Source organism: Bactrocera neohumeralis, chromosome 6 (genome assembly GCF_024586455.1).
Source record: "Bactrocera neohumeralis isolate Rockhampton chromosome 6, APGP_CSIRO_Bneo_wtdbg2-racon-allhic-juicebox.fasta_v2, whole genome shotgun sequence".
NCBI lineage: Eukaryota > Metazoa > Arthropoda > Insecta > Diptera > Tephritidae > Bactrocera > Bactrocera neohumeralis.
The window spans coordinates 48,259,107-48,275,444 of NC_065923.1; the positions used below are offsets into that span (position 1 = coordinate 48,259,107).

At 36.8% G+C, this 16,338-nt stretch overlaps 3 protein-coding genes across 7 annotated transcripts; 2 read left to right on the top strand and 1 right to left on the bottom strand.

Annotated features, from left to right (window-relative positions):
- Window positions 1-511: 511 nt before the first annotated feature.
- On the bottom strand, window positions 512-5,250 carry LOC126762587 (1-acyl-sn-glycerol-3-phosphate acyltransferase gamma-like). 2 transcript variants are annotated; one of them, XM_050479452.1, is made up of 5 exons: window positions 5,140-5,250; window positions 2,462-2,689; window positions 1,852-2,387; window positions 1,412-1,769; window positions 512-1,343 (listed from the first exon to the last, which is right to left on the bottom strand). In XM_050479452.1, exons 2-5 carry the CDS (start codon window positions 2,652-2,654, stop codon window positions 1,258-1,260), a joined length of 1,173 nt encoding a protein of 390 aa, XP_050335409.1. In that variant the 5' UTR covers window positions 2,655-2,689; window positions 5,140-5,250; the 3' UTR covers window positions 512-1,257. The 2 variants fall into 2 exon arrangements, with proteins under 2 accessions (XP_050335409.1, XP_050335410.1); XM_050479453.1 differs by lacking the exon at window positions 5,140-5,250 and adding an exon at window positions 2,812-2,909.
- Window positions 5,251-5,657: 407 nt separating this feature from the next.
- LOC126762602 (probable serine hydrolase) lies at window positions 5,658-7,398 on the top strand. 2 transcript variants are annotated; one of them, XM_050479473.1, is made up of 4 exons: window positions 5,722-5,758; window positions 6,003-6,065; window positions 6,133-6,221; window positions 6,283-7,398. In XM_050479473.1, the coding sequence occupies exons 3-4, from the start codon at window positions 6,147-6,149 to the stop codon at window positions 7,198-7,200; spliced, it is 993 nt and encodes a 330-aa protein (XP_050335430.1). In that variant the 5' UTR covers window positions 5,722-5,758; window positions 6,003-6,065; window positions 6,133-6,146; the 3' UTR covers window positions 7,201-7,398. The 2 variants fall into 2 exon arrangements, with proteins under 2 accessions (XP_050335431.1, XP_050335430.1); XM_050479474.1 differs by lacking the exon at window positions 6,003-6,065 and having other exon boundaries at window positions 5,658-5,758.
- LOC126762604 (probable serine hydrolase) lies at window positions 5,658-13,677 on the top strand. Of its 3 annotated transcripts, XM_050479475.1 has the most exons (4): window positions 5,722-5,758; window positions 6,003-6,065; window positions 12,455-12,543; window positions 12,605-13,677. In XM_050479475.1, exons 3-4 carry the CDS (start codon window positions 12,469-12,471, stop codon window positions 13,520-13,522), a joined length of 993 nt encoding a protein of 330 aa, XP_050335432.1. In that variant the 5' UTR covers window positions 5,722-5,758; window positions 6,003-6,065; window positions 12,455-12,468; the 3' UTR covers window positions 13,523-13,677. The 3 variants fall into 3 exon arrangements, with proteins under 3 accessions (XP_050335433.1, XP_050335432.1, XP_050335434.1); XM_050479476.1 differs by lacking the exon at window positions 6,003-6,065 and having other exon boundaries at window positions 5,658-5,758; XM_050479477.1 differs by lacking the exons at window positions 5,722-5,758; window positions 6,003-6,065 and adding an exon at window positions 12,350-12,387.
- The last annotated feature ends 2,661 nt before the right edge of the window (window positions 13,678-16,338 follow it).

Below are 16,338 nucleotides of genomic sequence, written 5' to 3' on the forward strand. Positions count from 1 at the left end.
ACAGCTATTATTTCAGACACTTATCTGATTACCATACCGTTTTAAATAAAGCCACGGTAATATGAGAAAAACATTAACGATACATTCTTCCGCTTCCATTGATAATAAAGTAAATAAAGCAATTAATATTGACATGTATGAAACTTGAACTTTGACTGCTATTTAAACTTCGGTTAAATCATAAAAATATTGATTGTACTTTTTTTAGTATAAAGAATAAAATTATTAGTATCTTATAATCTTATCGATTGTGCGATTATATTGGCTTCGCGTTAGCGTTTTGATAACATTTGTGATCGGTGATTGCGCAATATTGAACCAAAAATAAAGAAAAAAAAAATAAAACAAAAAAAATAAAGTAAAAAATACAGCAAAAAATACAATAAAATAAAGAAAATAAAAAAAATATATTAAAAACAGTTAGTATAGGGTTAATGGGTTTAAAGTAAAACAAATAGGTTAGAGCTGTTTATGATTAAGAAAATAATAATTGTAAAACATATATGCAGCATTTAAAAATTATATTTTTTCAACTGATTTTATTTGCATATTTACTCCAAGTTCGTAAAACTTTTGTTCGTCTTATTTCAGGTTACAATAATAATCTCCATTTAAACTTCTCCTTTGGTTTACAATTAAGACTAAAGGAAGTTTTTTCTTAAAACTCATACTCTAGGGCTGTTTTACAATAGATAAAATTTCTTATTATTACAATTTATAGGTGGTTTAATTGTGCTTTATGATTATGTGGAAACATTTTCAAGAAGACTATAATTTCTCATTCAAAACTAAATCATATTACTGACATTGGAATGCTAGGTAACTGTAAAATTACACATACAATTCATTTTAATTCGACTACTGTTGGTCTAACACATTCCACAGGCAGCGCTATTTTACTGTAGCCCAATACAAATATATTAATTGATTATAATTACAATGTGTTCTTCACTCACTTTGCCTTATATACATTCATATGTAAATTTGTGCCTATATTTTGTTGTAAATATATTTTCGCAAGTGTATCACAAATATACATAAATTGATCGCTGATACTTTGTTTGATGAAATATAAACTAAATGATTGCCGTTCTTCTAACGAACATAACAGTTGAATTACATACGAGTATATGACTATTTATGCTACAATTTCGTCGTTTGTACACTTGTTTTATGGTCTACGCTTGTGCGTATCGATAAAATTTGTTATGGATGGTCGCCCGCAAATCTCATACAATAGTATGCCTGACACTTGTATTACTTCGACTTCGATGTTTCGGAGCCATATGAGGAAGCTTTACTGATTTTTGACATATTTATTGACTTCACCATCATTACGTAGACTAAAAAGATATAAGAAAGTAAAACGTATAAGATATTTATTTAAGAAAATGAAGTGCAATTAACTTACTTGCTAACAGTATGCCGACAGCAATCGAAAGACCAATCCAATTTTGTGCCAAAAATGAAGACACTAGATAGTATAGTATTAATGATATGGAAAATAATGACCAGAGTGCAAAATTGAGTAGATTATATGGCCGATATTTAAATTGTTTTACGGGCACTGCCTTAAATCCTGATGTTTCAAAGAAACTGCCTGTTGTGTGGAAGCTGTCGATGATGCGATCCTTTTCGCGGAACAAATTTTGCAGCCACTCCGCAGCTGCTGTCTCCTCTTCAGGTACATTCTCGAGTGGGATGCGACGGACAAACATGTAACCCTCTATGGGGTAGCCATTTAATATCGTAGAAATAGTCGGTGGGTGCTAAGAAATTTGTTTAAATAAACCGTTAATCATGCTTTGAAAGACAAACTATGCAAAAAAAAACATTAGGTAGTTAACAAACCTTTGCGTCCTTTCTGAAGGCCAAATTTACGTCGTAAATGGCTGGACAGCGGCCACGTAGCGTGGGTAAGCTAGCAGTGAAACCTTTGGTGCGCGGTATTAAATGATGTTTCAGTACGGTCATACCACGCTCTTGAGCAAATTTAACGGAGGCCTCGTGCTTTTTCGGTGTGAAGCGTGTACCTTCGGCATTTAACAGCAACCATACGGGATCTGGATACGCAAACACCTCCTTCAATTGACGCGCAATTATTTCTTTATCCTTATCGTAGGAACGCTCTAAGAATACAAATTCAGCGAAATACCATGCCCAACCGATTGCGGGTACATATGATATAGCTTTCTTGGCATACGCTTTGCAATTACCCAAAACGTGATTTTTCTCCGTAAACATCCAGCCGGCTAGCCAGTCAATTTCATATGTATGATTCATCATTAATAAAACATGTTCCTTGCCACAGAATTTCTCCAAGTCGTCTGGATCGATATAAACATGTAGTTTGCTATTCGAGTACCACTCGGCAACAAATAGTAGCTCTGAAGGAGGTTTCATATGTTAGTAATTTATTCAAATTGGTTTAATATGCAGAGTTATTGCAGATATTACTTACGTGAGTTTAGCGAATAGCAGAGATAAAACATGATGCGTCTAAAGAGCACAACATTGAAGGGCTTTAATGTCAAGTGAAGTGTTAGCTGCACCAAATTTATCACCAGACCCGATATGAAAAAAGTGATCGCAATACATAAGTGTATCAGTCTTAACTTTTTAATCTCCGTAAGAAAAGTCATGATTGGACTCATTTACTGTTCGCTGTCTTAATTCGATTTTTATTTTGCTGCAAAATTGTAAAAGAACAAACTTATAATTTGTTATGATTTAAATTATGTTAATAAATGTTCATTGTAAAATTAACTTAGAATTATACGAAATTAACTGCTTAACTACAATAAAACTAACTATCGGCCTATCCACAACCAAACGCAACTCTTTAACAAGAAGTACTAAATTCAACAGTATAAACTTTGTACTTTTACTAAATTAGTTGAAGCGAAAAATTCCGCTACATACTTATTTCCTTCATAAAAACGAATACGAAATGAAAAAGTAAAATTCGTGAGAAACCATAATACATCTCGTGAATACAAAGTTTGAAATACTGCAGTAGTAAAAGCATTAAAAACACTTATCAAACACAGATTAAATATACTCATTATATGCATTTATATATGTATGTGAACCTCATAATGTAGCTAAAATCGATTATCGTATAATTAGCGCCCTGTGATGACGCCGCAAAACTTCTCACACGAATAAATAATCACACATTAAAACGATAGCCACTATTATTATTGCTAAGCAAAGTCTAACTTCAAGAAAAACCCTCTCCGCAGAACAAATATGACCGGCCTTTAAGTTAGCTGTAACCAAGCAGTACTTGCCAAACTCCTAAGTATATGTATATGGTTACAAACACAACAACGATCTCTTAATTAGGGTAAGCTTATTATGCATGTGCCTGAATAGTGTCGTTTTTCTCGAAACTACATTTTTTACAATTTTTGCAGCTCATTTCGGTGTAAAATTCTCACTTTACTATTAAATCTTGTCGTTAAAAATGAGATGTTTTTAACTGTAGTACAGAAAGCACGAGTTCCTAAAAATCATTGTCGCCAATAGTGGCAGCCTTAAAAAAGATAGTCGCTATTTTATATCAAAATGCAAAATTTACAATATTTTTTATGTAAATACGTGGTTAAAGCCTTTATGAAGAAATTTAATATTTTTTCTTTACTCTCACAATAAATTTCTAAAGTTAGACAATTTTAGAGGGCTCAAGATTAATATCAACTTATTATTTGTACCTACAGTTTCACTATGTAAAGGGTGAACGCTTGTTTATTATTATTATTCACAATTTCTGCATTATTTACAAGACAGTTCAATAATTTGTTTTTACTTTCGCAAATTTTAAAACAATTTGAGGTAATCAAACCACTTTTAGAAAAGTTCGTCACTTAAAATGGAAAATAACGAAATATTATTTTTCACAAGAGGAAAGGAATAAAACAAACGAACAAACATCATGCATTTACGTACGTTATTTTAAATATTAAATATCACAAAGTTCAATGCTTAAAGATAGATGTCCGTCCAATCACTTAAATTCAAACACACACTATTATAAACGGCTCACTTGTTGCGTCAAATACATTTACACACTGTGCAAAGGTAATCGCTAAAAAACACATTAAATAAAAGGTGTTTACAAAATAAAACAAGCAATAAATTAATGTTTTTTTGTAGGTGACGAGAGTCAGCAACTAGTTAATTGCATTTCAACGCAACTATTATCACATACATTTTGCGCTTTGTCGACAGTAATGCAAATATCATAATGCCGGCAACTATTTATATACATACATATATATTTAAATTGCGAATGTATTAAATGTAGAATGAAAATTCTTTGTTGTCGCCTGTAATAAGTAATTGTATGTTTTTAATCTGAGAATATACTATTTATTTCGTATTTGTGATTATTTGTATAATCAGTGTTAACGTTTGCATTGAAATGAGGTCTTTATACGACATTTGACCTGGGATATTTGTGACTGACTCATTTTTTTTTTGTTAGAAAAATTTTTGTAATTTTGCTGGTTACATTGGTAGTATATTCTTCGCATAAGATTTTGTACACCACAAATTACAACTATAATTGATCGAGATTACACCTATCTATTTATAACTCTATTTGCTATGCACAACTGCAACCTCTAGGCCTCTTGGCAGGGTAAAAGAATATGTATGCATTTACAATTGATAAGGAATATACCTGTCTATTTATACCGCTTCTGCATTTTTGCAATGCAAAACTGCTACCTGTAGGCTTCATGATTGCAGAAAAGCGTACTTATATATTGTAAAGTAAGTATGTATCAGGCAAAAACTAATGATGACGCATGGGTTTTTCCCTATTTCTTACAATTTCTAATGCGTTGTAGTTAAATATTACTTAACGTTCATCACTTTTAATATCAAAAGATATTAATTCGGCATATGCGGCTCAGCACAAAAAAAATGTCAAGGAAAAACTCGCAATGTAAATAAGTAACCTGTATAAATGTTACAAACACTTAAATAACTAATCTTTTATTTATACGTGTTGAATAACATATAAAAAAATAAACTTGTAATAACCTATGTAACAAGTAGCACAAGATTACAAACTAATACATAATTTCGTGCACATTTAATATTTGAAAACTTAATAACGTTACAACTTACTTTCATTTACAACTTTGAAATACCTTTTTTTATTTAGTATAAAAATATTAAAAAAATACTTGGCAAATTAAAAATCCACTTCTGTCTTCTATTATCCAAATTTTAGAATAAACATAATTTTGTTGTTGACTTAAAACGTCAATTTTCATATGATTCAATTCGTGGTGCTGCCAGCTTACATGGTTCTCTAACTTAACCTTTAGAAATCCTAATGAATTTTCACTGGGAAGATACTATATCTAAACAAAGTTTAGTGATACAAAAATTATATACATTATTATAAATTATATTATATATATCACATATCTACCCTTTTGAAGAGGAAATATTGCGATATTGATATAGTTTGTTGTTATATTGAATGCAAAATTTTGAAAACTATTTGACGGCGTCATTTTACATTAGAACTCGGCCACGTAGTGTTGCCAATATTAATAAATGGAAATAAATTTTGACATCGTATCAAAATACTAACAAAGGTTCTATGTGTTTCTTATCGTGGTAGAAGTTCATTCATAACTAGTCTAACTAAATATTAACTCATATAGGGTTTGAACGTCTGAATTGAATATAATTATCGAGCGAATAGGACGCTTATTTATAGTGTCAAAGGTCGAAGGTAAATTTCTAAACTTGTTAAACTATTCATAAAATATCTCAAAATTTAATTATATTCATTTAAAAAGGACGAAGTAATTAACTAGTTTCCGTTATATTTCCGGTCACTAAGTCCTTCACCCAAAGAAATTGTTTTCGTATATAACTTTTTTTTTTTTTACACTTTCTGCTCGGACACCTGTAGTCGTAAAAAAATCAAATCAAAGTTCAAATATTTACATATATTTACACCCCTATATTTACAGATAAATCATACTATCACAGTTAATTACTTTATAGTAATATAGATATTATATTGCAAATACCACGTAAGTTACTTTACTGCATTGACAAATACATCATTTATTTTACATTTTTACATTTATTCCAAAATAGAGACTGGAAAAGGTATGGAGTTAGAAAAAGGCGGAAACCGGCGTTATCGTCATGCAGGTGATTTAACAGATGAACCACCTACTCGTGAGGTAAATAGTTTTATTAAACATTTTCGGAAATATAACCAGTAATTGTGTAAATTCACTCCAGTTTGCCGAGGTTACTATCCCCGTGCCTTGGGGCCATATATCCGGTAAATGGTATGGTCCCCAAGATGTTCAGCCTATACTAGGGCTTCATGGTTGGCAAGATAACGCTGGCACCTATGATTTACTGGTACCACTTTTGCCGCCAGATGTTCCATTCCTCTCCATAGACCTGCCCGGACATGGACTCTCATCGCGCCTTCCGGATGGATGTTACTACAACACTATTGACAATTTGTATGTTATACTATACATAATGAAACAGTATAAATGGAAAACGATATCCATAATCGGTCATTCTATGAGCTCCATTATTGCTTTTGTATTTGCTGCTGTTTTCCACGATAAAGTCGACATGGTTATAGGTCTGGATGCACTGAAACCACATCAACGTCTACCCGCCAGTGTTGTACGTAGCATGGAAACGCGAATGGATGGTTTTTTAAAAGAGGATGAACGAAATCAATCGAATGAGGAACCACCAAGCTACTCATACGACGAACTTATTGAACGCATGTTTATCGGAACATTCCATTCCATCAACAAAGATCTCTGTAAACATATGTTAGCGCGAAGCATACAAAAATCGGAAAAATATCCAGACAAATATTTCTTTTGTCGGGATCGTCGTTTGAAGTTCTACAATTATATGGTTGGTACACAGGAAATTTGCGTAGAAATGGCAAAACGTATTCAGTGCCCCTACTTGTTTATTAAAGCACAACAATCTAGTTATTTCGAAGATAAAAAGTATTATGATGAGGTATTAGCAATATTGCAAACGAAAAAAAATTTCGAATATTTAGAAGTTGACGGCTCACACCATGTGCACATGAATCATCCAGAGCGCATTATTGGACCAATCAACGATTTCATTAATCGTAATGGTCCTCTGGCTAAGCGAAGTTCTAGCAAATTGTAAAATTTTCGTGTCAGGTATTGCAAAGTTTTACTCTAGCAAATATACACATCTACTTATTCCAACATTATATAGTAGTATTTGTAAATAGTTGCTTGTACTTTGTATTACATTTTGAAATAAAGTTTGTTAAGTTTGAATACATAAATAATGCATATATGTATGGAATAAAGGATGTATTGACCCGGTTTTATCAATTTTCGCCTGAGTTTCGCTATATATATATATATGGAGTAAAGTCAGCTGGAAGAAGAAGAAACGACTGGCGCGCTGTTGTTAACTCGGCTATAATCGCTTAAGCGGTTTCTACGCCAATTAAGAAGAAGAAGAAAGTCAGCTGGGTGATCGAAAATCCTGATATTAGTTACATATGTATATGCGGGCTAACGCATATGTTTCACGATATATGCGGAACAGGGAGGATGGGATCATGTGTAGAAGTTCACGCAAGTGAGGAAAGTTTTCTGATCGCCATTCACTTGGGAGTGGCCAGAAACGATTCTTTTCCATATGGCTCATGCAGCTCACGACTTCCGGTCTTTGACCAAGTATCCTCCGGGTAGCCTAAGAACATCCGTTTGAAGGCGAGATAAAGTGAGAAGGCGAAACATTCCCTGCATAGGGTTGTGCGCTGGGTTTGGGACCCGCCACGTAAAAAACACCCCCAGTGAAAAGAAGCAACAAGCCTCGGATGAGTGACCCTCCTTTTGATGACGACAATGGGAAACCAAATAAGGACTACGAATTGAGGGCATGCACCTGGAATGTCCGGTCTCTTAATTGGGAAGGTGCCGCTGCCCAGCTGGTTGATATCCTCGTTAGAGTGAAGGCTGACATCACCGTCGTCCAAGAAATGCGATGGACGGGACAAGGACTGAGACGAGTAGGTCCTTGTGGTATTTACTACAGTGGCCATATAAAGGAGGACAAGTTTGGTGTGAGAGAGAGACTCCGTCGCCGAGTACTATCATTCACTCCGGTGAATGAACGTCTAGCTACAATCCGCATCAAAGCGAGGTTTTTCAACATATCTCTGATTTGCGCCCACGCCCCGACGGAAGAGAAGGACGATGTGATTAAAGATGCCTCTATGAGCACTTGGAGCACACTTAAGAGCGCTGCCCCCACCACGATGTCAAAATCGTGCTTTTGGCGACTTTAACGCCAGGGTGGGCAAAGAAAGTATCTTTGGCAAGACGGTCGGTAAATTCAGCCTCCACGAGGAAACATCCCCAAATGGGTTGAGGCTGATCGACTTCGCCGAGCCCGAAAAATGGTTACCTGTAATACTAGCTTCCAGCATAAGAAGATTCATGAAGCCACCTGGCTGTGTCCGGATCGAAAAACCAAAAACCAGATCGATTATGTTGTGATAGACGGAAGACACGTCTCCAGTGTTCGAGGTTCTAACACGTACTCGAACCACTATCTTGTTGCAGCCAAGATTCGCACCCGCCTCTGTGCAGCAAAAAACGCAAGTCAACAAACACAAGAAAGGTTCGACGCCGAGAAGCTGCAATCACAACAGATAACCGAACGATTTTCTAATCGAATTGCACTCCTGCTCTCTGAGAGCACTCGTCAGCAACTCGGTATAAGGGAACTGTGGGACGGCATTTCAAGCTCCTTACGTACAGCTGCAACCGAAACCATTGGTTTTTGGAAAATGCAAAAGAAAGCTGGTACGACGAGGAGTGCCGTGTTGCAGCGGAGAGAAAAATATTGATATCATCGGCCTCAACACCCGCGCCGTTAGTTCTGCTCTCTCCAGACTGGACAAGGAGGCAAAGCAAATGGGTCTGGCAGTGAACGAGGGCAAGACGAAATATCTCCTGCCATCAAACAAACAGTCGTCGCACTCGCGACTTGGCACTCACGTCACTGTTGACAACATCCGGTGTGTTTTACGTGGGTATCTGCTGATGACAGCCTTACTCCACGGCGCTCAAAAGCACAACAGATCAAAACAATGCGTTGATCAGCGCCCTGAGAATGCTAAGCATTTTCAGTACCAATTGGCAGTGTGGCATGTACACACTAACCACCTTGGTAGTGTTCAAGGCCCATCTAAAACCTCTGCCGTACTTTGGGTCCGGCACCCGGTTGCAATGCAACTCCACATTCAACTGACAAGGTCAGTTCTTCCCGCGATTTGGGTTAAAACCACAATCACCACGAATCTTCACAAAGGGCCAAACCCAATGAGCAGATTGGAGTTACCTGAATGGGCTAGGGGACTGGTAGCCAGGATATTAGTCGCCTCTTACGACAGGCATGCCTTACCACTGGTATAATCTGTTTCCCCCCCGAACCCAAGGGGGTTCCCCCTACCCGAAGGGGGAGTCACTGTTGACAGTCATAACTTTGAAGTTTTAGATAATTTCGTATATTTGGGAACCAGTGTAAACACCTCCAACAATGTCATCCTGGAAATCCAACGTAGGATAACTCTTGCCGACAGGTGCTACTTCGGACTGAGTAGACAATTGAGAAGTAAAGTCCCCTCTCGACGAACAAAAACCAAACTCTATAAGTCACTCATAATTCCCGTCCTGCTATATGGTGCAGAGGTTTGGAAGATGACAACAACTGATGAATTGACTTTGCGAGTTTTCGAGAAAAAAGTTCTGCGGAAGATTTACGGTCCTTTGCGCATTGGCTACGGCGAATATCGCATTCGATGGAACGATGAGCTGTATGAGATATATGACGACATTGACATAGCTCAGCGAATCAAAAGACAGCGGCTACGCTGGCTAGGTCATGTTGTCCGAATGGACGAAAACACTCTAACTCCGAAAGTATTCGACGCCGTAGCCGCCGGGGGAAGCAGAGGAAGAGGAAGACCTCCACTCAGTTGGAAGGACCAAATGGAGAAGGACCTGGCTTCGCTTGGAATATCCAATTGGCGCCACGTAGCGAAAAGAAGAAACGACTGGCGCGCTGTTGTTAACTCGGCTATAATCGCGTAAGCGGTGTCTACGCCAATTAAGAAGAAGAAGAAAGTAAACGAATCATGTAGAATTTAAAATTGTTCTATATGGGAAGTAATCCTGAATGTAGTCCGGTTCCGCTCACTTCTGACTGTAATGTAAAAATCAAGATAATTTTGACCCCGGTTCCGATAAAACTCTCTTGTACCATCACGGATGTAAAATTTTATGTCTCTGCTTGCAACGATATGCGGACAGACAGATAGTCATTCGAAAATGAACTCGTATCGTCATCGTGATAATTTATCTATATGTAACCCTATATCTATGTAACTCAAGACTAATATAAATCTGTAGCAATATGTCTCTATTTAACGATGAACCATACTGTGGTTAAGAAAATATGTCAACTTGAACTTGAAATACTGAACGAAATATTTTTTATAAAACCTATCGGGAGATTACACACCTTGAAACTCGAACACTATAACGTTCAAGAGATGCGAAATAAAATCTATTATGCCCTCTCTTCTGGCATTGATAAATTCTAACATCCTGATCGGTGCTAATGATCCTTATTCGGAAACATTGATCCAAAGGCCTTGACCTTATGTCTACAGACTGCCGTGCAGCGTTCTCGGCTCCATGCCGCCGAACCTGTAATTTGCACAAAAGGCTGTACCCATGTTAATAGATGCTTCTTAAGCCTACAGTGCCAAGTGTAAAATGCCACAAGTAGCCGGAGTTCGTCTCTCGGAAAATTGATTACGCTTTTAAATTTAATGAAGTTGTAGTCTCCCATTATCAACTTTGCCTGGCGCATGTCTGTAAGGTTTTGCCCTGTACCTTCTTTCTCTGCCTTGCGAAGCAGCTCCTTTATGTTATGGAGACCAACGCAATGCAAGGTTTTGGACCCAACATCCTGAAATATCTGCACATCTCGTTAGTCAGCCATTCCCGGCTATTCAACACTTTTAACCACTCCTGAACCAAAATCAATGTAATCTCGTATGCTGCACTCGCATGACTTTCATTGCGATAGTCTCTACATACCTACTTATAGCAGGGACTTTTGCTTTAAAAATGCTCGAAAAACGACCCATAGATATGGAAAGTTTGGTACACGATCCTGCACCAATGCCTTAATAATAGTTCAATCGTGGAGTTACTCCATTCAGCTTTCCTGCCGAGGACAACCTTAAACTTTTTTGCGAAGTTTTATCTTTCATTTGCTGGGACGAGACTACCTTCCCTCTGCCTTTCATTTCTTCTGCTGTCAATTGAAGCATTGTACGTTTAGATGTTTGATTTATTATTAGGTGGATCGGTGTGAGTTTCAAAATCACTTCAAGTGCTGCCGTCGGACACGCAATGTATCCGTACATACATATGTATGTATGTAATGAATGTGGTTTTGGGTCTTTCGGCATTTCAGGTGTAATAGCTGTCTCAACATATTCCAGAATCAATTTTAGAATAGATAGAATAGAATTAAGAATTGATAACCACACAGTTGCTGTTGTAGGCGTTATTATAACAGAACCTTTCCTTTTTCCTATTACAATATACACTGCAAGGGTTCCAAAGAAACAGCGAGACTGACATCAAGAGTTATAGACCAATAGAATTTCTTTCATAATTTTAACCGACTCTGTTCAGTTAGATTAGATTAGATCATTAAATGAGGAATGGACCTTAGGTCTATTGTGTCCTCTCCTAAATCACAAGGACTCACACAGCTCCAGCATATTGATAAAGTCCAATATTCTGCTGGGTGCTTGTGAGGCAATGTGATCCCTATGCGGTAACATGGATCCAAGGGCCTTAATCCTGCGTCTACAGACTGCTGTGCAGTCGATTGGCAGTTGTTCAGGTGTTTGAGGCTCTCTGTCGCAGAACCGGCAGTCATTTTACACGCAGTGTTGCCAAAATTTATAAATGGAAAGGTAAATTGCGAAACTTGTTAAACTATTAATAAAATAGTTCAAAATGTATTTATATTCATTTAAAAAGGACGAAATAATTAACTAGCTTCCGTTATATTTCCGGTCACTAAATCCTTCGCCGAAAGAAATTGTTTTCGTATATAACTTTATTTATTTTTTTACACTTTCTGCTCGGACACCTGTAGTCGTAATTCGTCAAATCAAAATTCAAATATTTACATATATTTACACCCCTATATTTACAGATAAATCACGCTATCACAGTTAATTACTTTATGGTTATATAGATTATATTCTATTCCAAATACCACGTAAGTTACTTTACTGCATTGACAAATACATCATTTATTTTACATTTTTACATTTATTCCAAAATAGAGACTGGAAAAGGTATGGAGTTAGAAAAAGGCGGAAACCGGCGTTATCGTCATGCAGGTGATTTAACAGATGAACCACCTACTCGTGAGGTAAATAGTTTTGTTAAACATTTTCGGAAATATAACCAGTAATTGAGTAAATTCACTCTAGTTTGCCGAGGTTACTATCCCCGTGCCTTGGGGCCATATATCCGGTAAATGGTATGGTCCCCAAGATGTTCAGCCTATACTAGGGCTTCATGGTTGGCAAGATAACGCTGGCACCTATGATTTACTGGTACCACTTTTGCCGCCAGATGTTCCATTCCTCTCCATAGACCTGCCCGGACATGGACTCTCATCGCGCCTTCCAGATGGATGTTACTACAACACTATTGACAATTTGTATGTTATACTATACATAATGAAACAATACAAATGGAAAACGATATCCATAATCGGACATTCTATGAGCTCCATTATTGCTTTTGTATTTGCTGCTGTTTTCCACGATAAAGTCGACATGGTTATAGGTCTGGATGCACTGAAACCACATCAACGTCTACCCGCCAGTGTTGTACGTAGCATGGAAACGCGAATGGATGGTTTTTTAAAAGAGGATGAACGAAATCAATCCAATGAGGAACCACCAAGCTACTCATACGACGAACTTATTGAACGCATGTTTATCGGAACATTCCATTCCATCAACAAAGATCTCTGTAAACATATGTTAGCGCGAAGCATACAAAAATCGGAAAAATATCCAGACAAATATTTCTTTTGTCGGGATCGTCGTTTGAAGTTCTACAATTATATGGTTGGTACACAGGAAATTTGTGTAGAAATGGCAAAACGTATTCAGTGCCCCTACTTGTTTATTAAAGCACAACAATCTAGTTATTTCGAAGATAAAAAGTATTATGATGAGGTATTAGCTATATTGCAAACGAAAAAAAATTTCGAATATTTAGAAGTTGACGGCTCACACCATGTGCACATGAATCATCCAGAGCGCATTATTGGACCAATCAACGATTTCATTAATCGTAATGGTCCTCTGGCTAAGCGAAGTTCTAGCAAATCGTAAAATTTTCGTAAGTGTCAGGTATTGCAGAGTTTTTACCCTAGCAAATATACACATCTACTTATTCCAATATTATAGTAGTATTTGTAAATAGTTGCTTGTACTTTGTATTACATTTTGAAATAAACTTTGTTAAGTTTGAATACATAAATAATGCATATATGTATGTATAAACAACTAAGGAAGGGCTAATTTCGGGTGTAGCTAAATATTATATACCCTTGAACTTGCATTTATCAAAGTCGGCGAAATACTTATGTATACGAATGTGTTTTCAAAATTTTACATAAAAAATGTGGCAAAAGAATTCAACATTAATTATTTAACAAAATCAATAACTTGATAACTTGCTAACTCATTTTGAAAGTCATGTACTTTTTGGTTTGGGGGTAATTCGTATACCTATGTGATATAAGGCCAACCGGAAGTTTGAAAATTGTAAATTAGGTTTATGGGAATAAGGATGTATTGACCCGGTTTTATCAATTTTCGCCTGAGTTTCGCTCTTACCATCACCAATATCCATATGTGTATGGAGTAAAGTCAGCTGGGTGTTCGAAAATCCTGATATTAGTTACATATATGCGGGCTAATGCATACACTATATTTCACGATATATGCGGAATGGAAGTTCGAAAATCTTTTTTTTTATTTTTTTCCCCCCTTGGCCGGATGAAATCCGGGTCAATTCCGGTGCGCAGAACTGGCTGTTATGGGAATGAAAATCTTTGTATTAGGTATATTCCGGCTAACAAAAGCCTTCATCCGAATCAACCCATTTTTGATATACAGGCTTACTGTTATCAGGAAGGGATTTGCTTTGAATTTCATTAACGTATCTCCATGTATTCGGTATCTGGGGGCCTGATCAATTGTTGTCCGACATTTACAATTTTTGGTCATAAGGTGGTCTACTTTAAGCGCACTATTCGGGAAAAGTTTCTTTTTGATTTGCATACTGAAATGATAACCACACAGTTGCTGGTGTTGGGCTTATTGCAACAGAACCTTTTCTTTTTCTTTTTACACAAATACACTGCAACAGTTGCAAAGAGACAGTAAGACTGACATCAAGAGTTTTAGACCATTAGTATTTCTTCCATAATTTTAACCGACTCTATTCAGTTAAGGTTAGTTAGGTTAGGTTCAGTTAGTAATATAGGAGGTCTGAGCAGCCACGGTGCATAATATGTACTATTAACTTTTGCTCTTCGAAAATATGTCTAAAATTATATTTGCCTTACATCATTTGCAATATTCTACGATTTATTACGTGGTTCAGCAATAAATCACCATGATATTGATCAATTTGTAAAGAACCGGTCGAAATGGGTGCTACGGAAATATATCGCAAACATTTCTTTAAAAAATACAAATCTTCTTAGTTTTAAAGCAGCATAAAGTCAAGGTCACCGCCAATGAATAAATTTATTCAAACAAGTGTAACCAATGGATTATTAACAAAAAAAGGAAAACTGTTCAAATTACTGTAGGAATGTGGTTTTCCGTTCTGTTCCGCCGCTCACTGGAGATGAACTTGTGCTTCACACTTATATACATATACACATACATTTATAACGCAAGAACGTTGATTTGAATAAATTAGATTTACCGCTAATCTTGACATTTGAAAGCCAGCAGCGCACCCTAGCCCAGACGTGATTAAAGAGCTCATTGGTATCGATCATAACCCAAACTCGGATGGTTAATTCAAGCTGTCATTAATTATAAACAATTCTGTGTGCCAACGATTGATTTTTTATGCTTTTAATTACATATGTATGTTTGTTCATGTGTTTATATTGAATTGAATACGACAAATATGGAGAAGAATAAACATCAAGTTTTGTTTACCTCTAATCAACAACGAATGCCGGTTAACATTGATTTCCACACATATAGCAAGTCGCAGCCTCCGCAGAAACTACCGGAAATGCATTTTATAGTTTTTATGTGAAGCTGATTACCATTAAGAGAAGTATTGATGATGTGACATGCTCGATCGACAAAGCGACTTTAAACTGATAAGTGGCATGTTTAGTCATGATAAATGGAAGACCCAAACAAAATTATTATTATTTGTACATATATGTGAAATATATCTACATGTTCTGAAAACAATTTTATGTTCACAGAAATTGCAGTAATTTTGGAGATTCTTTATTTCTTAGGTAACGCAATTTTTCTATGGAGTATGGAATCATGTGTAGAAGTTCACGCAAGTGAGGAAAGTTCTCTGAACGCCATTCACTTGGGAGTGGCCAGAAACGATTCATTTACATATGGCTCAAGCAGCTCACGACTTCCGGTCTTTGGCCAAGTATCTTTTGGGTAGCCTAAGAACATCAATCAGTTTGAAGGCGAGCTAAAGTGAGAAAGCGAAACATCCCCTACACAGGGTTGTGCGCTGGGTTTGGGACCCGCCACGTAAAGATCGCCCCCAACGAAAGAGTACCAAATGCCTCAGATGAGAGACCTCCCTTTTGAAGACGACCATGGCTACGATTTGGGGGAATGCACCTGGAATGTCCGGTCCCTTAATTGGGAAGGCGCCGCTGCCCAGCTGGTTGATGTTCTCGTGAAACACACATCTAGCCACAATCCGCATCAAAGCGAGGCTCTTCAACATATCGCTGATTTGCGCCCACGCCCCGACGGAAGAGCAGGACGATGTGAAAACTGACTGCCTACCTCGCAATGCTACAAACGACCACAACACGTGCGGGATGGGATAAATACCGAGAGTTGAAGAGGAAAGCGAGACGTATTTGCAGACAGAAAAAGAGATAGGCCGAAATGCGTGAGTATTGACAAGCTGG

What these genes read in the sequence shown, in the direction of transcription:
- LOC126762602 (XM_050479474.1), top strand. Translation starts at nt 6,147, where the DNA reads ATGGAGTTAGAAAAAGGCGGAAACCGGCGTTATCGTCATGCAGGTGAT. An exon ending in ATGAACCACCTACTCGTGAG is followed by an intron (nt 6,222 to 6,282) that starts GTAAATAGTTTT and finishes AATTCACTCCAG; the next exon opens with TTTGCCGAGGTTACTATCCC.
- LOC126762587 (XM_050479452.1), bottom strand. Translation starts at nt 2,654, where the DNA reads ATGAGTCCAATCATGACTTTTCTTACGGAGATTAAAAAGTTAAGACTG. An exon ending in CTGCTATTCGCTAAACTCAC is followed by an intron (nt 2,388 to 2,461) that starts GTAAGTAATATC and finishes AACCTCCTTCAG; the next exon opens with AGCTACTATTTGTTGCCGAG. An exon ending in TGTCGGCATACTGTTAGCAA is followed by an intron (nt 1,344 to 1,411) that starts GTAAGTTAATTG and finishes ATATCTTTTTAG; the next exon opens with TCTACGTAATGATGGTGAAG.
- LOC126762604 (XM_050479476.1), top strand. Translation starts at nt 12,469, where the DNA reads ATGGAGTTAGAAAAAGGCGGAAACCGGCGTTATCGTCATGCAGGTGAT. An exon ending in ATGAACCACCTACTCGTGAG is followed by an intron (nt 12,544 to 12,604) that starts GTAAATAGTTTT and finishes AATTCACTCTAG; the next exon opens with TTTGCCGAGGTTACTATCCC.